The sequence below is a fragment of the Saccostrea cucullata genome, unplaced genomic scaffold, assembly GCF_032062105.1.
Source record: "Saccostrea cucullata isolate Sc308-1 unplaced genomic scaffold, CSIRO_AGI_Scuc_v1 ctg7694, whole genome shotgun sequence".
Taxonomy (NCBI): domain Eukaryota; kingdom Metazoa; phylum Mollusca; class Bivalvia; order Ostreida; family Ostreidae; genus Saccostrea; species Saccostrea cuccullata.
In genome coordinates this window covers 5,752-29,679 of record NW_026927155.1, presented here as the reverse complement: position 1 = coordinate 29,679, position 23,928 = coordinate 5,752, and the positions used below count along the sequence as shown (strand labels likewise).

Sequence of the window (23,928 nt, the reverse complement as noted above, 5' to 3'; positions counted from 1 at the left end):
TTTTAATTTTTTATATTATTTTTTGTAATACAGTTTTTTGCTTTAATTTTTTAAAATACTATTTTCGCAGTTTTTTTAACTATACATATTCTTAAGATATTTCCAAAGTAAGATTAGTTTTGAAATCACTTATTTCGAATGATTTATTTCATCGCATTTACTATATTTGAGAATTCGTGTCTGATTTGTTATGATTAAAAACATTTACCTAGCTATTCAGTGAATATTCTATCCGCTTATTTCTACTCCATAATATGTAGCATTATTATAACTTCACAAAAACAGTGTTACAATGATATAGATAGGTATTAAGTTCAAATTTACATAATTTATATTCTTATATTTTTTTGTGGCAGAGAAGATAATAATTTATTAAAAATATGCTTGAATGGAGTGTCTTACCGCATCGATCAGATCCATTTTCAACCTGAAAAAGAGTTGTATATACAGTGACACTCAACATCCTAAGTTTAGAGGGATTTATAGAGTAAAAACCCAAATTATTGTCAAACGTTTTATTAAACATGCGATTTTTCATTTCTGTTTAAAAGAATCAAAATCCAATTTCGGTAGTGTAAAAAAAATTCATTAAACCGTAAAATAACTGATTTGGCAAAGTTGAAATCTGTTGGTAGCGTACATTTCCAAAGTATATAACTATCACAGTGTAGGAAATAGATCTTTTTTTTTATCAGTAAGTAGAAATCAATATAATTCTTTTTTTTAAATGCTTATTTCTAATCATAATTTTGTTTGTTTACGGAAAATGTTCTCACAAAGTCCAAACTCATTTCTCTATATTGCAATGTTTGACCTGCCATAGAAAGTAGGTGACTAAGTGTTGTTAAAATCTAATAAGCATCTTTCTAATCAAAACATTTTTTCATGAAATGTACGTTACTTTTTAGTCTTTTGTTCTATGATTGCAAAGACATTGACGTCGCGTACGGTGTTGGTTTCAAAAATTACTATTGCGGTGGCATTTGCGCTATTTTCATTATGTTAAAACAATTCACTATATATATCGTTCTGTCGGTAATTGTATACTAAATACATTTTAACAAAAATATTGATCAAAAAATTCCATTTATCAATTATACTAATTCAACTATTCAGTCAGTTACTTCAAAAATACATGTGGACCGGTAAATGTAACAGGAGCCTAGCACACGCAATGACAAAATGTTGATAAGTTCCATAAAACAAACAATACAAACAAGAAATTTAGCAGAAAAGTTCAAAATATGTTGTAAATGATGTAAATTCTTACAATTGTGATGTTCAATCCGAATGCCGTGAACGCGTTGTTCAAAATGCGAGAGAGAGATGTAGATAAGCGTCATCCGAAGAAATATGGAAGGAACATGACACGTCATCGGTAACTTAGAAAAATATTTTCATGAGCTAAATCAATTTGAAATTGCATCTCAATGATTCTTTTTGTGCGCAAGGAACTATATTTTAAATTAGACTGATATTTTGTGTCGGTATGTATGTTGGATTTCTGATTTTAAGCCGATTTATTGTGAGGATATTGAATAAGATTGTGTGTCACATAGTTTGGAAGTTTAATGTTACAAAGTTTTTAAGATTCGTAAAATGTCAAATTTTGTACTGCTGGGTGAAAAATTAATGATGAAAATTATTTTAAATTCTACAAAATGTTTCCATATTATTAGGGAAAATATCTCTGGACAGAATTTTAATTTAATTTTAAGTTTCTTAGCGTCTTAAATTTTAATAATAATTACCGTGTTTCGTATAAGTACTACATGTAGCTATATGTCACAATTAAATTTGACGACATTAACGTCACATTAAATGCTACACTCCAATAATTACTTTCATTTTTTTAAAAATTTATTTTTCTAATCTGGCACCAAACAAAATTTCATACAAAATGTGCAAAATTAAAACTTTATTTACATATGAAAATGAATTGATTCCATATAAAAGTGTTTGTTTTATAGGTTTTTCACAATGTCAACAATAAATGCCACACATTGTCCAAAAGTTATAAATCTAGCTATGTATAAATTTGGTGAAATAAATCATATGTGTAGTCATTAAAAATAGACATATTGAAAATTACAGGATTTTTATGAAATGTGCATCTCTTCAAAAAGTTGTTTGTATATTCCAAAATAATTTCAATAGAATGGTGACAAAATCCAAACAAAAAATAAATTTCAGCATGTTATGTCACAAACGTTAAAAATACTTGGCGTTTTGACGTTATTACGTTCACTTGCATAAAAAAAATAATTTAAGGCGTCAAAAGATTTTCTAAAACTTATTCTTAAGGCTGATTTGGATAAACAAAATCATACCAATAATGATTAATTTTAAGAACAATTTGACATCTGATATACACTGCATTAGTAAACATCCCTGTCAGGATCTGTTCAAAAGACTCATCACCCATAATTTGAATTTTAAAAAAATCGAGAAAAATGTCACAATCCAAAATTTATAAAATTTAGGATATGCTTTCAAATTTGAATTCCCTGACAACAAAGTGTCTCAACTTTATATTTGATGTTGACAAAGCTTTCAAAACGGGCAGTTTACATTCGGTAGTCCATGCAGTATTGAGCGGGGGGGGGGGGGGGGGGGGGGGGGGGGGGGGGTGTTGGAGGGTGTGATTTACATTAAGTATCAGATTTCTTTAGTAGCATATTTATAATTTCATTTTGTCATTAACCCGATAGCATCGTTTAAAATACTTCATCATGCTCGGCACACTTCGGCCGATTCATACATGTACCTCATCTAATTTGACATACATCTGATATAGTTTGAACACAGGAATCACCCAAGGTTTGCCGAATGGACCACATAATAATTTAAAAAAGATATGAGTATCAATACACCCCTCCCCCCCCCCCCCCCAACTCTAAAAAAAGAAAAGACATACATCAATATTTTGACATTTTTATTATGACGTGTAATGATATATATTTTCTATTTTTGTTAAATAAAACAACTTTTTAAGAAATACAAAACTTCGAAACTGCACCACATTGAAAATCCTTTTCAATGACAACTTTAAATGAGGGAAGGGGCGGGTTAATTCTCAGGTTCGTTTCCTATCTTTTTTTTTTTAACTGAATTATTTGAAATAGTTAGATCTACAACCAAAAAATACTCAGTATTAAAGGGCCTGTGTGAGGGTAGGGGTTGAAGATGGGTTGGGAATATGGACTTTGAATTAAAAATATAATTCAGTGCTGTATAAGCAACATATATACAATCACAAAATGTACTGAAAACAAAGAACAGGTTCTAGGACCTACTGATATAATATGGAATTGTTTTGAATTTATCACAATTAAGGTCAGACGACACATTCCTCAAATAAATGTTTTGTATATCTTGGTATTATATAAAATTATTCATATTTGTCATTCTCCTCTGATTTCTACATTGTTTTCAAAATGATTCATAAATATAAGTACACCAAAAATTGTGATATAGGCCATTCAGAAGATTACCCATAGGGGTCATATAAGAAATATGACCCTGTGGTATCTTGTCCAAATGCCTAGTAAGGTACCCTAATTTTTTGTGAGGAAACATGTATAGGTACCTAAACTTCAATAACAAATTCTTAGAAAATATTATATATTTTTGAGGAATGTTTCGTCTGACCTTAAATAAAACAAAGCATGTAAATTTAAAATGCGATGTCGAACAAGTTTTGTTATTTCTACGAAGTTTTTTTTTAAATGAGGCAAATCATGCTTATATTTTCCTCCCGCAATATGCATGCAAAAGGGCAAATAATTTAATTATACATGTGTTTTCAATGAACTGCAATATATATAATAGGAGGTATTACTGGGTTTTTATTTTTCCTTCATAAAAAGTGCTAGCAGAAGAGTAACGTCAGATTAATTTTCTAAACCTTCGCATAAAATTACGTCATTTTGACGATACCGAAACTGACACCAACACCGTGCACAACGTCACTGCATTTTGTTGGGCAAAATCTATATTCTTTTAATAAAAATTTACATATTTTCAATGTTTATTGTATAATATTTTTCTAGTGTAGCATACATGAATTATTTGTGGTGTGCAAAACATGCAGTATTTTTGGACAAAGTGCAAATGATACCACTATCACTAACAATAAATCTTATCCCGAGTATTCCATGGTTTTTAAATACAAAGTGGTCTTACTATACCTTGTTTTAATTTGATATTTATATTCTTAAATTTTGTGTAAAGCTACTGAAAAGCAAGCAATGCACCCAACTGGTAACACAATATTTTTCAAAGGTAAAATTTATGATAAAATTTCATAATTTAAAGAGAAAGTACTTGTAATGGTTGAATTATTGATAATTCTATAAAAATCTTTTTTTTTTCCCTTATAATCCATTTTATGAATGATGGCACTGGGTCTTTGTATCCTTTATTTACTTAGTTTGGGTGTTGTTCAGTTTTAAAAAAAGTATATAAATGTATATTATCTAGAGAGATAATTATTAGATAAAATTGTAATGGTTACAATTTATTTGACCAATTTGACTTAACTAATTAACCATTGCCAATCCCTAGATTGTATACATTTTTATTAATATTGATGCTTTGAAAAAAAAATCAGATGAAGATCACGACATACCCAAGGCAACACAGCTTCTTTTATTCCAAATGCTGTTGGTACGCTGCAAAAGATGAGAATTTACACACATTGTATATAAAAAAAAGTTTGAATCCTTATTTTACAATTAAAGAGATAGAAACTTATACTTTGATTTAATAATGGAAGTCTCAAATGTATATCCGGCAGCATCTAATTTCAACAAAGAGTTCAAGGTCATCCATTCACCGTTTCCTTCCCTGGTAATAATCAAATTCTCTGTATTCTTGGATCCTAAAGAGTAAATATTATCAAATAAATATTTAAATTCATTTCACATGTTTATTGCTAAAATTGGTATCATTGATTTTCAAGTACGATAACTGTAAGCATGATGACCTTGATAAACTATTGGCAAACTGATTTCAACGGGGCGACCGGTGGACTTTGTGATATATACATGAATAAATGGACAAATCTGTCTCTCGGGCAAGTCCATCTGAAAATAATGGCTTTATTTAGTTTTCATACATCATACAAGTGTAAGTATAAATTTAAAATTGATAGTGATTAATGAATGTCCCTGGCATACCCAGCAAATTTGACAGTGATTTCTTACATTTACATTTGATTGTGAAATAAAATTGTAATAAATATAGTTTAAAGAATCTGCTCTAATTGATCTAAATTACTCGAAGCCGCCTATGTCAATCTCAATAGTCCTCGCATAATGTCAAGGCCTCCTTTACTCCCGCCCTTTCGCTTGAACTTACCCTTCAGGGTAATGATTTGATCGAATTTGGATGTAGTGACACGGAAATTGTGCTTGTTGATTTAATTTTTATGTTATTCCTGCTCTGTTCAGTTGTATATCCGGGAAGAACCCACGTTTATTTTTGTATGCGCACTAGTACATTGTATTTCCCCATTTTTATGCTGTTCACAGACCCCCAGAGTAAGAATGTTAATGCAAAATGTCAATTCTATAATAATTATTGTATACGCTAAGTCTTAAAATTTGGCGTCACTTTATTTTTGCATATTATATTTGTTATAAACCATAAACAGGATAAATTGCATAAACTAATTTGGTGGCTTTTTATGAATTATCTGTCAAATTTATAGAATAATCAGTAAACTAAAGACGAATACATATATTTTTATGTTCCTCTGTTATTAATGCAAGACCGAAGCCAAGTCAACTGAGCTAGTAATAAAATAACAACAGTAGTGAAAGTGAAAAATGTCTTATTGAAGTAAGTGACGCAAAAACAAAAATATAAACATATTATAAGGGGGTCAGACAAGACTAGAAAAAACTTCGAAAGAATACAAAAATCTTTGGTATAACATTATGCAATCTGACCCCCTAAAATTAAGTATAGCATAATATATTTTGTTTTTGTAACATCTTACACTCAGGACAAAGGAGGCCAATAAACATCTGTAATCGTTATTGAAGAAAGTTTGTGCACATTGGATTTATAAAGGCCCTTTCACAATTGGCGCACGAGCACTTTACAAGACTTTGCGATCGGAAAATTTTAGCTACGCACGAGCTATCGCATACGTTGCACGATGTCTCGCATTCATTGCATGTGTTTTAGTGGTCGCATCAAGTCTCCTCAAAATAGTCAACATGCCCACTATTCAGACGCGACCAAATGCGATCAGAATTATCGCAATTCAACGCACGAAAATTAGTACGAACGTCTTACAACGTTTTATGTACTCGTAAGTGTGATGCACGATTTTTTTAAGATCGTAAGATGAATCGCAGCTGTCTTTGCGTGTGTTTTGCGACCATGAGACTGTTGCTCAACATGTCTCATGTAATCTTGCAACGTTTTACTATCATTGCTTGATTTATCACCTTCAATTGCCATGCTTTGCAACAGGCATATATACCGTGTATAATTATAAGCATCTTAACTATGTCAACTGAAGAGCGTCGGAAACGGGTGGTATATATACCCGGCCCTCTGACTTGCACGAACATATTCGTACTATGGAATGCATGAGCGCACGAGCACCGCACGTCCAATTGTATTGCCGCACGTTCAATCGTCCGATTACCTGATCAGTCGTGCAGTCCATTGCATTATCTTACAACACTCGCTTTCATTCTACAACAGTCGCAAATAGACGTAATATGTATCGCAAGATTTAATGCACAGCAGTCGCTTTAGATCGTGCAAATTTCGCACGAACACTTTTTTCATATGCGATTATTTTGGAACAGTTTACGTCTTATCCAAAATTATTCGGTCGCACGAATATTTTGTCGCTTCTGCTCGTGCGCCAATTGTGAAAGGGCCTTAAAGGCGAGACATCGTGCAACGTATGCGATAGCTCGTGCGAAGCTTAAATTTTCCGATCGCAAAGTCTTGTAAAGTGCTCGTGCGCCAATTGTGAAAGGGCCTTTAGGAAGATATTTAAATATGTCATCAAAATCTTCAATATTTTTTTTTAATTATCGCCTCTTGAAGGGGAACCGGGTATTATTTGATCAAACTAAAATCCCCTTCATCTAGGGGTGCTTGAAAATAAGATAGAACCCCATGGTTCTGGAGAACTAGTCGAAAATGTGATGAAATGTTAACAAACGGCGATGGATGGATGTGATCCTGAAAGATCATTTGAAAACGGTACTGACGGATGGCGGGCAATGCTTGCCTGAAAGTTTACATTTTATGCATGGGTGACGTACACGTTCATTAAGTGAACCATTCATGTAGAGCAAGACTATGTCATAATTTTATTGAAAAGGTCAACTTACCATTAAATAGAGCTCACAATTATCATCGACACAGTCTGGTGGAAATGACATACGTATTCTTTTGTCCGCCTGCATATAGATTGAACAACTTTCTTTTCTTATCTGATGTATTTCTATGTCCGGGAAATATGACAAGGCTTGTTCTTTGACAATTGTATTCCCCTGTCTTCCTGTCACAAAGCAGTGTGTTGGAAGTTTCGGAAGAACGCATGATAATTTTTCATTTCTCTAGAAAGAGTATATTGGAAAGGAAAAATGAAATATATTATCAATAACTATATTCTTTAGACAAGCCAATGCCAAAATACAGCATTCAAGGTTAGGAAATATTACTTAGCATTTGGAAATATGTTTATACATTATATAAATGATGCCTATCTATGAAGGTAACAATTGAATTTCAACTTGTACCCTCCAAAACAGGCGCACATTATAAATTCTATTTTACTGAGTGTATGATTGGTTTAGGATGTCAGCTAAGATAAAATTGTTGATCGTCTTTACGTACACATTTTAAAAAGTTTTCAAACTCCCTGCTCCTATTTTTTTCAATAAGAAATCTTTGAAAATGATTTACCGACTTTCTAATAATTTTTTTTATACTCAAAAAGTCCTTTATCGTCTAAAGCTTTGTTATTTTTTGCACTTGAGCTCGCAAGCTTGTTTTGTCTCTCGCTTGTTCCCAAATAAGCTACATCGAACGCCAGCTTTACTGACGTCAAGTTTATGCGGCTTCAAACGCACAACTGACGTTTTGAGAAGTATGCGCATGATTTGCAAGCACGTAGCATTTTATAATGTTACCCGTTGTCGAGCGTGTTGCTAAAGCTGTGAGTAACATTTTGGATCGTTAAATGCGTCTGAACCAATCAGGTTTTAGTACTTAACATGAAAGTATAATGAAAACCAGAAGTCTCTGTCGAGACTGTAGCTTACTGGTTTGTACTTATAATAAGGGAAGAGAGAGTAGCAGTTGGGACGTAAAACTTTACAAAAGCAATAAATAGAATAATGATCCTCTTTTTGCTTCAAGAATGCAATAAGACTACAACTGGAGGAGTAGCTTTTAATAAAATTTTACAGAATTTTTAATCTAAATTACTATGGCAACATCAATCATCAAAAAAACAAAACAAAACGCAAAACTGATAATTATGTATCTCAGTGTAGTCTAACCGCATGCCAAATTATATTATTATCAGATTAAAACTGTATTTGAAGTAGCATTTTGAAAGTAGTCTACTTGTGTACCATGTTATACTGAAATCAGACCAAAACTGTAGGAGGAGTAGCATTTTGAATGTTTTTTACAGAAATTTCTATTTTTACTTACCACAGCAAAGCCGTTCATCAAAATAAAAAACCGATACATAGAATTATGTAACTCAGTGTAGTCTACTTGTGTGCAAAGTTATATTGCAATCATACCAAAACTGCAGGAGGAGTAGCATTTTGAATGTTTTTCACAGAAATTTCTATTTTTAGTAACCGCAGCAACACCGTTCATCAAAATAAAAAACCGCTATATATAATTATTTATCTTAATGTAGTCTTCTTGTATGCCAAATTGTACTGAAATCTGACCAAAACTGTACGAGGAGTAGCATTTTGAATGTTTTTAAAAGAAATTTCTATTTTAAGTAACCACGGCAACACCGTTCAGTGAAATCAAAAACCGATACACAGAATTATGTAACTCAGTATAGTCTACTTGTGTGCAAAGTTATACTGAAATCAGACCAAAACTGTAGGAGTAGTAGCATTTTCAAAAAAATTGTTTACAGACAGACAGACGGACGGACGACGGACGCATTACTATCGCATAAATTCTTCTGGTCTCTGACCAGGAGAGCTACATTGTAAAAATAAGACATACCGGTCGAAGAGCATATCTATACCACGACTGCCTATCGTCAAAACTACAGATAAGATAATCTTTATCTGTTATGAACTCGTCTTCAAACTGCACAATCGTCTTGCTCTACAAAATAGACAAAACATTCCAGGCAACCTTTCTACTTGAAAAGACAAAAATAATGAGTGTACAGATCTGCAAATCTTTAGCTCGCTGATCTGAACACATTAGGATGAACGTCTTTTAATATATTTTATCTGTTAATACAATTTTCTCGGAGAGCTACAGTTTTGCAGTTTAATTGTACAATATTTAAATATTTTTTTTACTTGTTAAAATGAACATAAGTATAAAATAGTCCTATGAATAATCCTTTAAATATTATGAAAGTAGTCGTAGAAGAGAAGTTCATTCCTGTCAACGTTCTTCATACAGAAGTGACTGTCCTAAAAGTGATGCTTTGATAATTCAAGTGTGAATAACTGAATAGACTGAATTCATTTAATAAACATTTTAATATCAATTCTCTATAAAAATCAAAATTTTCAATAGGGGCGTGGACATGACACCTGTCTCCGGTTTAGCTGAATTTCACACCATTTACTACAATTGGCGTATCTTTAATAAATATGATGTTTTAAAGTCTAACTTTTCAATTTGGTTGCCATGGTAACAAGGATGTTATATTTAGAACCCTCCGATTAAGCAAATTTTGCTCTGTTTTAAATTAAATTAGTGCACATTCAATAAATTAGTGTAAATTCACATGAAAATTATATTCTCTGAGCTCATATTACTTAAATCTCAGAAATAAATTTCATTCAAGATATTTGAATGGATATTAAGCAAATTTTCATAGCAGCATTTAGGATGTTAGCAAATTGGCAATTTGCCAAATTTGTCTTTTTTAGTCATATTCATTGAAATTTTTCACCATTTTGACAACTGATATATTTGTAACCATGTTTCATTAAATAAACTATATATTCTAAGGTTTTACGAGAATAAAAAAAAATTATTGGGTAAATCAAAAACTTTCTAGAAATTATTGCATTGAAAATTGGCGATTTGCCAAAATTGACTTTTTTTTGTCATATTCAATGAAATTTTTTACCATTTTGACAACTGATATATTTATAACCATGTATCATTAAATAAAATGTATATATTCTAAGGTTTTATGAGAATAAAAAAAATTAATGGGTATATCAAAAACTTTCTAGAAATTACTGCATGAAAATTGGCGATTTGCCAAAATTGACTTTTTAAAGTCATATTCAATGAAATTTTTCACCATTTTGACAACTGATATATTTGTAACCATGTATCATTAAATTAACTATATATTCTAAGGTTTTATGAGAATAAAAAAAAATTATGGGTAAATCAAAAACTTTCTAGAAATTATTGCATGAAAATTGGCAATTTGCCAAAATTGCCTTTTTTTAGTCATATTCAATGAAATTTTTCCCCATTTTGACAACTGATATATTTGTAACCATGTATCATTAAATAAACTATATATTCAAAGGTTTTATGAGAATAAAAAAAATTCAGTAGGTAAATGTATAGCTTTCTAGAAATTATATGACACCCCCCCCTTCATTAATCACAAATAACAGAGAAGATCATCTAAGAACATGTTTTACCAAATTGAACAAATTGTTATGTTATACATGTATGAATATACGTCAAGTATTTATATTTCTTTTTAATAATTAAATAGAACTTCTGCAATTTACTAAGAGACAGGTAAATTAATATGTTGCCATGGAAACAAATCAGACTTCTAGTTACTTTATTCTAAATATGAAATAAAACAAGCAAATTCAAAGAATTGTTTCAAATCCCCGCACTAAAATATGTTCAAATTCAAAACAATTGTTTATTTTTTTGTTCTCTACACCTATAAAGTGGATAACTGATTTTTTTATGCATTTGTTTCTAATAATAGGCCCTGTCATATGATAATTTATTTAGAAATTATCTTCCATTTGATTTTTTAGAAATATTTGAAATATTTTATTTATTTTGTTAAAATCTCTGGCCAATATATATTTTTAAAAGCCCAAGGTCAAGATCAAAAGATCAAATTAATTTCTTATTCAAAGTTTTCTCACAAGGATTAAAATATTGAAATATGAACCAACAAACTGTTAAAAAGTTAAATCAATATAATTTTTATTTAAATTTACAAAATATTTAGACAAAAGAAAAACAAAAGCATTTTCTTGAGAAAAGCTGGTTGGATCCTCTTCAGTATCTGAAAAGATATACATATATGAAATAAAAAGTCTTAGTATCAAAAAAAAGAAATTGAAAAAAGTTGAAAAACTTATAAAAAATTTATAAACATCACAAAAATTCAGGTGTCAGAGTTGTTGGTATCCAATCAAAGGTCTTGGTACTGTTTTTTTTATATAAACTTCAAATAAACTCTACTTCACCGTATTAAACAATATGGCAAGGACATTGAAAGAAGTTTCATAAGTACGCCGTATTGTTTTTCAAGGTTTAAGCGAAAATCATGTTGGTATCAATGACAAAGACATGTACAAGTGAATTCATGGTATTGAGAAGGTAGATTTACTTACCGTTTTTTACCAAGGTTAAATTTTTTTAAATATACAATAAAACTCTAAGATGGTAAATGGTCAAAAGCGGTAAAAGTTATTGGTATAACCAAATGCACACTTCTTCTCACAAGTATTACATATGTAAACAGCTGACAATCAATGGTGATCAAACGTTTGGGTCATGCGAAATTTCACCGGGTATAACCATTTTTTAATGTATACAATCTCGAAGAACAGAGTAAAGTTGTTGTTATCCAATGAAATACTTGCCACAAACAATATAATGTGAATTTTTGGGGGTCCTGTATTTACTAAAAGCATATATGCTTATTGGAGAAATAAAATTTTGAGAATTTTTTGTAAAATGATGAATTAGCATATGGACAAGCCATGTTCATAATTTTTTGGTATCTAAAAAGGTCTTGTCACAAGGAATAACATGTGAAATAATTAAAGTCATAGCTCCACTGAATAAATTGACAAACAATTCATTTTTAAAGAAAGTATACGTACGGGCATACACTGTATTAATTGACAAATGTGATATAATGTACATTCCTTTCGCGAAAGCAGGGGACAACATGTTGTGTTATCCAACAATTCTTAACAATCTTTGTTGAGTGAATTTGAATCTGATTCATTTGATTTATTCAAAATATGTTTTTCAAAACAATGTTGTGATTTTTTTTTAAATGTATAATTTAAGTAAAAAGGCAAACTCATATTTAATAAATGATATGAAAGTATCTAATGAAAATATGAAAGTAAGTCAGATAATATAATGTCAAAACAAGTTGGCAAGACCATCTTGATTATGTTTTTTTTGCCCTCTCCCAACTCATGGTAAAATTATTAAGTCGGTGGGTACATGTAGGTTGAAAAATCTTTTTCCCTGAAAATTTCAAAATATTTGTTGATGAGATAAGATGGATAAAAAGAAAAAAAAACATCCTGTCTTGCAATGTAAAAAAAAAGTTTTGAATTTTAGTCAGTCTGTTGGGGGAAGGCAAACAAATTTTTTTAAATGGCCTTATATGTGGAATTAATTCTTATTATCACATTGCTTATCAGCATATTCAGATGATCAGTTATACTATTATGTTCTTTTAATGGGTATAAATATTTTTAACCATTTGACCTTGACCTCAGACATTGACTGACTTAAAAAAAACTTTAACCTTAACCAATAACCACAACTTTTGAAGTTGGACTAGATTTTCATATTTCACAGGTGTTTTCCTTGTGACAGGACCATTCTTGGGATACCTTGTGGGAGTCGTGGCATAAGTTGCCATGTATGGGGGAATCAGTGTTTCACAATTAATCTTGTTCTCAGTTTTGTTAAAATGTATTCATATTCTAAATCCATACATGACATACTGTGTGAAGCCTGCCAGTATAAAACTATGAGATTTGTGAGCCCATGTGGGGGTATATAATAAATCAGTATACCATCTCTCCTGCAGAATTGGGATATAAAAAAGGGAAGAAACTGCTTCTTTTCATAATACTGCTTTTATAGAAAAGAAATAAACATGACATTGGAAATGTATGCTCCACTTAAACAGTGACATTTTTTTGAAAATACAAGAAATCAGTTTAGAATCAATTTAGAATACACATATTCTCTAAGGAAAACAGATGATCTGCTTAAAAAAAAATTCCGCTAAAATTTGTTCCTTCATATATTCTCTCATTTGATGTCAGTCTCGTCTCCTCGAATTACATCAAATTTCTTTATGTCCTTTTGTATAAGTTTGAAAAGTAGCTAAGCCTTGCAATTTGCTGTCATTTTAGTAATGATCTTTAGAAAACCCTCTCTATATCCATAATGGACCAGCCATTCTTCTTTTCTTTCTGTTCTTATTCCTACTTTCTATTTTTCATGTAAAAATTACTTCCTGTCCACTGTGACTTTTTTTAGGGGGGGGGGGGGGGCTGTGTGTCCTCTGCTCTGGTCATTTCTATCTGTTCACATGAAAATAAAAAAAAATACCATTAATTTTTGGTCAGCTTGGATAAAAATTAATTAAAAATTATTTTAAAAACTTAAAACTAGAATCTTAAAATTTCGCTATATATATAACATATACATTTTCAACCTCTAAACGTTATCATCTCCCTTGATGCATTGTCATGGCAATCACCATGAATACATGTAACTTAATAAACAATACATGTACCTGTCTGGTCCCCTTGCTAAAGGATCTGTAATCCTGAGAATCTTCATTAGGAAAATCTTGCAAGGGCTGCAAATATCTGTGAATTTAAATTATTTTTTAATTTGAAAGTTTGGGTTAAAATCCTAAACATCAAATATATATTACATGTACCTGATATTTAAATGTTATCCTGAAAATTTTCTGAATCATGAGGAATGATTGATAAAGGAGGGGAATCAATGTTGTCATCAAGCATTTTTTTTTCAATTTACACAGTTAAAGCTTTTCTCGGTTTGAACAAATTGCCGGAGATCTAGAGTAGAAATGAATTTGACAACAATTAATTTTTAAAGTGGTAAATGAAATGTTATTATATCTTGAACTAATTATAATAAAAACATACATGTTTTATTGATACTACATGTAATGTGGTATAATTCATTTTGTTCTTTAATGTGACTATTTTTAATTTGTACAATATGTCCTTGATATGTAAAGTACACAGCATCAGAATGATCTCATATGTACAGATCAATATTGTAAAACTAAAACTATTCATAAATGTGTGCAAGATTGACATGCCTGCAATGTATAGCTGAAAAACAGTGATCAGTAAAACAAAATTATGAGACAGAAAGCTGCATCTTAGAAAAGTCAATAAAGAGTGCTTCATGACAATTAACTAATTCATAGGAACTCCAAGTACAAATGAAATCGATTTGTCACATTCTTACACCCTTGGATAGATTTCTTTACCTACTTTACAATGCATTACCTTGCAGAGCAAATAACTTAATTGTATCAAGGTCCCAAAAATGATTTCACATAGTATGACAAAGTATATGTACTTAGATCTAGAACACTATTTAGCAGCTGTAAATCTGTGTGTTTGCATGTACTGAGTTAATTTTCATAATTTTACATTTACACTTTTTTATCAATTCTTTCAAATATTCTCCGGTCCTGATATTGGTTAAAATTTCAAAAACTCGAACGCACTATTCAGTTATCATTGTCAAAAGACAAAGGTTTAATATTTTCGTGGTATGATTTCTACAAATCCTGTTTGTTAAAATAGAATGGACACAAACATATTATCGCTTGGAATCATAAATTTATACAAACAATGTTCTTCAAATATACTGAATTTTATAGAAAATAAAATACCGGTACCCAAAACGGGCACATATATTTCACAGTAGTATATGATTCAGTGTCATGTACATGTAATATGTGCAACTGTGCATCCAAGTTTTCATGGTTTTGTTTGTTTTTATTCTTATATTTCGATATACAGTCAGTTACCAGGTGCATGAGACAACTGAATAGAATTATAAATAAAAAAATACTTACACATTGCAATTGGGATTGGTGGGGGACTACCACACCACTAGTGCTAAATGTATCTCTCGATCTCTATTTCAAAGACATCTTGTAGGGAACAGTTAAAATCTTCTCGGCCTTCGCCCCATACCACCCTGATTTCCTCATATTTCCCATTCTACGAGTAGCTATACGTGTAATACTCATCATGTCCAGATCAACCCTTTGGCTTTTCTTAAAGATTATCCCTACTTTGTTAACTGTTTTTCATCAAATTCTGAGTCTCTTGAGGTAGAATTTTCCTGAACAAGATGTTTCAAAACAAGAAGAAAAAATGCAGATTTTATTGTCTGCCATCTTGTTTACATTTTACACATTTTGTATTCTTCAATGCCGAAGAGCTCCAACAAGGAAAATAACTCGGATAGAGAAAAAAGCACATTTAGATCAACTTTATAGTGTAATAAAATGTTTATTTTTCATTTACCAATAAATGTTTTAAATGATATTTGCAAAATAACATTTCTTGAATCTAAATCTCCCTACTAGGATTTTCACATCACTTGTCAAAGTCTTTAAATATTAAGCCTAACAAGGGAGGTAACGAGGACTAATTATTCACTTTTTTGGCATCAGAAAATTAGATATTGTAAAAACTTTGTGACATACACTATTTTTTAAATAGTTTTGATTGTCATGAAGCATATAAAAAAAAGATGCACATTAACAGCTTTGCCTAGTAAATTGTTTTTTTGATATTATTGATAAATAGCAATATTCACTATAATTTATACCTTTTAGCCCCGTTTCCATGGCAACCGGGTAAACTACCATGCTTTCTTTCATATAGTCAATCTTTTCATTCATTGAAGTTTCAGTAAGAAAAAAATTAGCTGAATCCAAGACATCGCGTGGCCACGTCATTTTGATATTTAGGTAGAATTAATATTATAAGACATCAATCTTGATAAAATTTCTTTCAATAAAGACTTGTAATTATAAATGTTGCAAGAAATATATATTTTCTAAATCAAACATCGAAATACAAAATTGATTGAGTCTCTTTTTGTGGCAAGATTGCAATAAGAGTTCAACTGCAGGATTAGCATTGGATAAAATTTTACAGAATTTTCGATTTTAGTTACCTTGGCAACATCATTCATCAAAATAAAAAGAAACAAGAAAGACATTATGTACATGTATCTCAGCATAGTCTACTTGCATGCCACATTATACACTGTACATGTACTTTAATCAGAAAGATATGTAATACTATAATCCAAAACTGTATTTTAAGAAGCATTTTGAACGTATTTCACAGAAAATAGTATATTTATATTATTAAGAGTGATCATGTCAAAACGTATTAAACTTTATCAAGGCATGGAACTGTCTATTACGTAACCTTTTTCTTCTTAAAGCATTATATGGCGTATCTGAGCTGAAAAGAATATAAAAGTACGAGGTGAAGTGTAGATTTGCATATTTGCTATTTACGTTCAAAATTTTTTTTACCGATTTTGAACTTAAATATCCCCAGGGTTCTATAGAAAGATCACAATATTCTGAGGTTTTATCGTCAAAAAAATCCGGAAAAGAAACCCCCACCAGGATGGCAACGTGTTTTTTTTGGGGGGGGGGGGGAGCCACCTAAACAAATAGATCTGGGTTTGTTCAGAAAAATTTCGCAACTAATTCAGTATCCGGAGTGTTTGTGCTATTTATTCAGGTTAATAAATCCAATCTGCTTGACGACTACCGGCCTTGCATGACCCTCTTTCCACCTTGACAGCTCATCCTTGACTCCATGCCACTAAACCGGAAGTGAATCCCGCAGTATATATGGCAAAAAAAGAGACTTGGCTCCTTTATTACGGACAGATGACAAAAACTTGCTATATCGAAAACCAAATTTTAAGCTTTTCATTTTTTAAAAGACGATTTTATAGGAAACTGCTTTAAAATCCGAATGTAAAATGACTGAATATTTTTCATACATTATAAAAAAAAATATACGACACAGATATTTGAGGAACGTATCGTCTGACCTTAATACTGAGGAACGGAAGCCATTTATCTGATAGAGCGGAAAAATTCAAAAGAAACTGTGAAAATTCAAAGTACTACAAATACTACATATACCTTTGTGATGTCATTAACTTTCATCTAAAATGAAAAAAATGCATTACAGGTAAGTGAAACAACTCTCAATTTAACAATATTGAGTAACAAAAATGGAAAGTCAAATGTGATTATGGAAAGGCAAGAGCGTCAATTTTTATTTAACACTTGTAAAACCTGATGTAGCATACAAAAAACAACCTGAAATGGTCGATTATTTTGAATCTTTAATTCGTAGATCCTGGTCTTAGCAGACTCGAGGAGTTCCTTTATCTCAAAAGGCAGAGGGTAAAAACGGTGTGCTAGACTAGAACACTGTACTTCAGGTGCCTCAGATAGACAGGCATCAGGAAAGTAGATTGTGAGTCGAGGAGTTTTTAAAAAGGCGCAGAAAAATCTGCAAAACAAATGAATTTTTGGTTAGTACCAAGAATTAGAAACAACTATATACATGTAATGACGTTTGTCGTCTACGGATAGAAGATTGATCGATTGTATAAAGTTCGACTGTTTAAAGTTCTATTCGAGTATTTTTCATTCATAATCCATACCATTTTATCGGCACTTTAGGTCATTGAACAGTACTGGTGAGGGACTTTTATCTTACCAATGGTTGACGTGACATTGAACCTAGGTTTGTAAGATTTCATTCGAAGGACTCGCATCCTTCATTTTAAAATGCCGAGCTCCTAGCGAGGGAAAAGTGGCTACCATTTATATTAGATCAGTCGCGGCCGAGACTCCAACTCAGGGAGCGAGCTCTAAACTGATTGAACAGCCGTTAAGGCTATGATTAGGATAAGATACAGTTATAATTTGGACTTTCTCAATTGTTCACACCACATGCGTTTATATCATACATAGTGTCATCATTTCTTAAGTTCTATGGTCGAAACAATGACCTTGTCAGCAAATACAATTAATAATGGAGTCAAATGCTGACTGACGTTTTCATACTAATTGTTAGTCCATTATTTATATACTGGAGTGACGACGGATTTTTCCGTCATTTCTCGATTATAACAAGGAGAACACGGCGGGTATGACCGGTCGGCAGGGGATGCTTACCCCTTCTTAGCACCTGATCCCACCTCTGATATTTTAAAGGTCCCTGTTTGCTTTGCTCCTATTTTGTATTGTTTTATGGACTTTTTATCTTGAATACTGTTCATTGTCTCCATATGTTTAATTGTTCTTGTGCGGGGAGCAAGGATCCTTAAGCCACATTTGTTCGAATACCGCTCCGGGTTATTCAGATCGGTCCTTCGATTGGGTGCTGGCACGAAAACGATCCATCACTCTTTATCGTAAAAGGGAGTTTTTACAAGCCATCAATCAATTCGCAGCTTAACATGTCATCAAACAAAATTATTGAGGTGCTAGCATTAAATGGCTATCTTTCCTATAGTATACTATATGGGGTTGAGCGCCCATATTGTATCATCGATAATCGTTTCCCACTTTCATCACTTTTACTGCTTATCCATAGTAACCACGTTTGTACCAGTGCGAACTAGAAAATACTTAGTTCATACATGTAATAACTACAAACGCGATAAACAATCTTATAAACTAATAATTTTTGCATTAAACATTAAAATGTCTGTACCAGAGTTCAATCATGTATTCCGCTAGATATGTAAAGTTAGCTACTAGTAACTGGCTACTAGTAGCTGGCTACGAGAAGTATGTAAAGTTGGCTACTAGTAACTGGCTACTAGTAGCTGGCTACGACAAGCATGTAAAGTTGGCTACTAGTAACTGGCTACTAGTAAATGACTTGAACCTTATAAAAATAACCGTCTAGTATCTTTTTGTAAAATTCTGCAAACTTGGGATACAAATGTTGATATTCTTGAAGTAGCTGGAATTTTACACCGCTGATATCCACTGATAGTGTTAAAAACAATCTCTGAGCTTTTCAACATAATCTGGCACTGAAGTTACCAAGATATCGGTAGTAATGAACTCAGCTACTAGAACCATTTGTCTAGAATTATGCAATTTGGGAGACAAATGTTGATATTTTTAAAGTAGATGGTTTGTTACCTCGCTGATATCAACTGATATTGTTGATAAAAATAATCTCTAAGATATTCCACATGATCTGGCAGTAAAGTTACCAAGATATCATTAGTAATGAACTCAGCTACTGGTACCTTTTGTTTCAAATTATGCTTTTTTTTTGGAGACAAATGTTGATAATTTTGAAGTAGCTGGTTTATTACCTCGCTGATATCCACTAATTTTGTTGATAAAAATAATCTCTAAGATATTCCACATGATCTGGCAGTGAAGTTACCAAGATATCGTTAGTAATGAACTCAGCTACTAGTACCTGTTGTTTCAAATTATGCTATTTTTGGAGACAAATGCTGATATTTTTTAAGTTGCTGGTTTGTTACCTCGCTGATATCAACTGATATTGCTGATAAAACTAATTTCTAGGATATTCCACATGATCTGGCAGTAAAGATACAAAGATATCATTAGTAATGAACTCAGCAACTGGTACCTATTGTTTCAAATTATGCTTTTTTTTGGAGACAAATGTTGATAATTTTGAAGTAGCTGGTTTATTACCTGTCTGATATCAACTGATATTGTTGATAAAAATAATCCCTAAGATATTCCACATGATCTGGCAGTAAAGTTACCAAGATATCATTAGTAATGAACTCAGCTACTGGTACCTATTGTTTCAAATTATGCTTTTTTTTGGAGACAAATGTTGATAATTTTGAAGTAGCTGGTTTATTACCTGTCTGATATCAACTGATATTGTTGATAAAAATAATCCCTAAGATATTCCACATGATCTGGCAGTAAAGTTACCAAGATATCATTAGTAATGAACTCAGCTACTGGTACCTATTGTTTCAAATTATGCTTTTTTTTTGGAGACAAATGTTGATAATTTTGAAGTAGCTGGTTTATTACCTGGCTGATATCAACTGATATTGCTGATAAAAATAATCTTTAAGGTATTCCACATGATCTGGCAGTAAGGTTACCAAGATATCGTTAGTAATGAACTCAGCTACTTGTACCTTTTGTTTCAAATTATGCTATTTTTTGAAGATAAATGTTGATAATTTTGAAGTAGCTGGTTTGTTACCTCGCTGATATAAACTGATATTGCTGATAAAAATAATCTCTAAGATATTTTACATGATTTAGCAGTAAAGTTTCCAAGATATTGTTAGTAATGAACTCAGCTACTGGTACCTTTTGTTTCAAATTATGCTATTTTTGGAGACAAATGTTGATATTTTTGAAGTAGCTGGTTTGTTACCTCGCTGAAATCAACTGATATATCTGATAAAAATAATCTCTAAGATATTCCACATGATCTTGCAGTAAAGTTACCAAGATATCGTTAGTAATGAACTCAGCTACTGGTACCTTTTGTTTCAAATTATGCTATTTTTGGAGACAAATGTTGATACTCTTGAAGTAGCTGGATTTTTACACCGCTGATATCCACTAATTTTGTTGATAAAAATATTCTCTAAGATATTCCACATGATCTGGCAGTGAAGTTACCAAGATATCGTTAGTAATGAACCCAGCTACTGATACCTTTTGTTTCCCATTATGCTATTTTTGGAGACAAATGTTGATATTTTTGAAGTAGCTGGTTTGTTACCTCGCTGATATCAGCTGATATTGCTGATTAACATAATCTCTAAGATATTCCACATGATCTGGCAGTAAAGTTACCAAGATATCGTTAGTAATGAATTCAGCTACTGGTACCTTTTGTTTCATATTATGCTATTTTTGGAGACAAATGTTGATACTCTTGAAGTAGCTGGATTTTTACACCGTTGATATCCACTAATTTTGTTGATAAAAACGATCTCTGTTCTTTTTCAATATGATTTAGTGCTGATGTTACTAAGATATCGTTAGCAATAAACTCAGCTACTAGCACCTTTTGTTTAAAATTATTCAATTTCTGGATACAAATACATGTACAAGGAAAAAACATCTCATGTTTGTAAAAAATTGTCTGCTTCCGGGGGCTTCACCCCGGACTCTAGCTAGGGCCTTGAAGAAGTCTCCGAAAAATCCATTCTGGCGGTCACGTGACCCCTTCCGCAGCGTTCTGTCGCAAAAGTTGAAAGATTTTTCTGATTTTTAGCTCTACTGGTCAGAGACCAGAAGAGCTTATGCGATAGTAATGCGTCCGGCGTCCGTCCGTCTGTCTGTCTGTCCGTCTGTCCGTCTGTCTGTAAACAATTTTTCAAAATGCTACTCCTCCTACAGTTTTGGTCTAATTTCAATATAACTTGGCACACTTGTAGACTACACTAAGATACATAATTCTGTGTATCGGTTTTTGATTTCGGTGAACGGTGTTGCCGTGGTTACTAAAAATAGAAATTTCTGTGAAATTCTTTCAAAATGCTACTCCTCCTACAGTTTTGGTCTCAATTCAGTATAACTTGGCACACAAGTAGACTACACTAAAATACATAATTCTGTTTATCGGTTTTTGATTTCGATAAACGGTGTTGCCGTGGTTACTAAAAATAGAAATTTCTGTGAAATTCTTTCAAAATGCTTCTCCTCCTACAGTTTTGGTCTCAATTCAGTATAACTTGGCACACAAGTAGAATACACTAAGATACATAATTCTGTGTATCGGTTTTTGATTTCGATGAACGGTGTTGCCGTGGTTACTAAAAAATAGAAATTTCTGTGAAATTCTTTCAAAATGCTACTCCTCCTACAGTTTTGGTCTAATTCAGTATAACTTGGCACACAAGTAGACCATACTAAGATACATAATTCTGTGTATTGGTTTTTGATTTCGATGAACGGTGTTGCCATGGTTACTAAAAATAGAAATTTCTGTGAAATTCTTTCAAAATGCTACTCCTCCTACAGTTTTGGTCTGATTTCAGTATAACTTGGCACACAAGTAGAATACACTAAGATACATAATTCTGTATATCGGTTTTTGATTTCGATGAATGGTGTTGCCGTGGTTACTAAAAATAGAAATTTCTGTGAAATTCTTTCAAAATGCTACTCCTCCTACAGTTTTGATCTGATTTCAGTATAACTTGGCACACAAGTAGAATACACTAAAATACATAATCTGTGTATTGGTTTTTGATTTCGATGAACGGTGTTGCCGTGGTTACTAAAAATAGAAATTTCTGTGAAATTCTTTCAAAATGCTACTCCTCCTACAGTTTAGGTCTGATTTCAGTATAACTTGGCACACAAGTAGACTATACTAAAATACATAATTCTGTGTATTGGTTTTTGATTTCGATGAACGGTGTTGCCATGGTTACTAAAAATAGAAATTTCTGTGAAATTCTTTCAAAATGCTACTCCTCCTACAGTTTTGGTCTGATTTCAGTATAACTTGGCACACAAGTAGAATACACTAAGATACATAATTCTGTATATCGGTTTTTGATTTCGATGAACAGTGTTGCCGTGGTTACTAAAAATAGAAATTTCTGTGAAATTCTTTCAAAATGCTACTCCTCCTACAGTTTTGGTCTGATTTCAGTATAACTTGGCACACAAGTAGACTACACTAAAATACATAATTCTGTGCATCGGTTTTTGATTTCGATGAACTGTGTTGCCGTGGTTACTAAAAATAGAAATTTCTGTGAAATTCTTTCAAAATGCTACTCCTCCTACAGTTTTGGTCTGATTTCAGTATAACTTGGCACACAAGTAGACTACACTAAAATACATAATTCTGTGTATTGGTTTTTGATTTCGATGAACTGTGTTGCCGTGGTTACTAAAAATAGAAATTTCTGTGAAATTCTTTCAAAATGCTACTCCTCCTACAGTTTTGGTCTGATTTCAGTATAACTTGGCACACAAGTAGACTACACTAAAATACATAATTCTGTGTATTGGTTTTTGATTTCGATGAACAGTGTTGCCGTGGTTACTAAAAATAGAAATTTCTGTGAAATTCTTTCAAAATGCTACTCCTCCTACAGTTTTGGTCTGATTTCAGTATAACTTGGCACACAAGTAGAATACACTAAGATACATAATTCTGTATATCGGTTTTTGATTTCGATGAACAGTGTTGCCGTGGTTACTAAAAATAGAAATTTCTGTGAAATTCTTTCAAAATGCTACTCCTCCTACAGTTTTGGTCTGATTTCAGTATAACTTGGCACACAAGTAGACTACACTAAAATACATAATTCTATGTATTGGTTTTTGATTTCCATGAACTGTGTTGCCGTGGTTACTAAAAATAGAAATTTCTGTGAAATTCTTTCATAATGCTACTCCTCCTACAGTTTTGGTCTGATTTCAGTATAACTTGGCACACAAGTAGAATACACTAAGAACATAAAGAGACTTTATCAGCGATCATTATTCTATTTATTGCTGTTGTAAAGTTTCAAATCCCAGCTGCTTAAGTACTTTTCTCTTCCTTTGCTATAAGTTCAAACCAGTAGAGCTTCAGTCTCGACAGAGACTTCTGGTTATATTTCTTTCCATGTTAGTTAATTTTTATGACA

The 23,928-nt window shown here is 31.9% G+C and overlaps 1 protein-coding gene across 1 annotated transcript; it reads right to left on the bottom strand.

Annotated features, from left to right (window-relative positions):
• Positions 1 to 402: 402 nt before the first annotated feature.
• On the bottom strand, positions 403 to 18,069 carry LOC134273601 (uncharacterized; the record flags this gene model as incomplete). Its single annotated transcript, XM_062755788.1, has 9 exons — positions 17,990 to 18,069; positions 17,606 to 17,801; positions 17,426 to 17,449; positions 9,244 to 9,348; positions 7,368 to 7,595; positions 4,988 to 5,087; positions 4,759 to 4,882; positions 4,631 to 4,673; positions 403 to 427 (listed from the first exon to the last, which is right to left on the bottom strand). Coding segments are annotated over exons 1-9 (925 nt in total), but the record flags the coding sequence as incomplete, so codon positions are not given.
• Between the last annotated feature and the right edge of the window lie 5,859 nt (positions 18,070 to 23,928).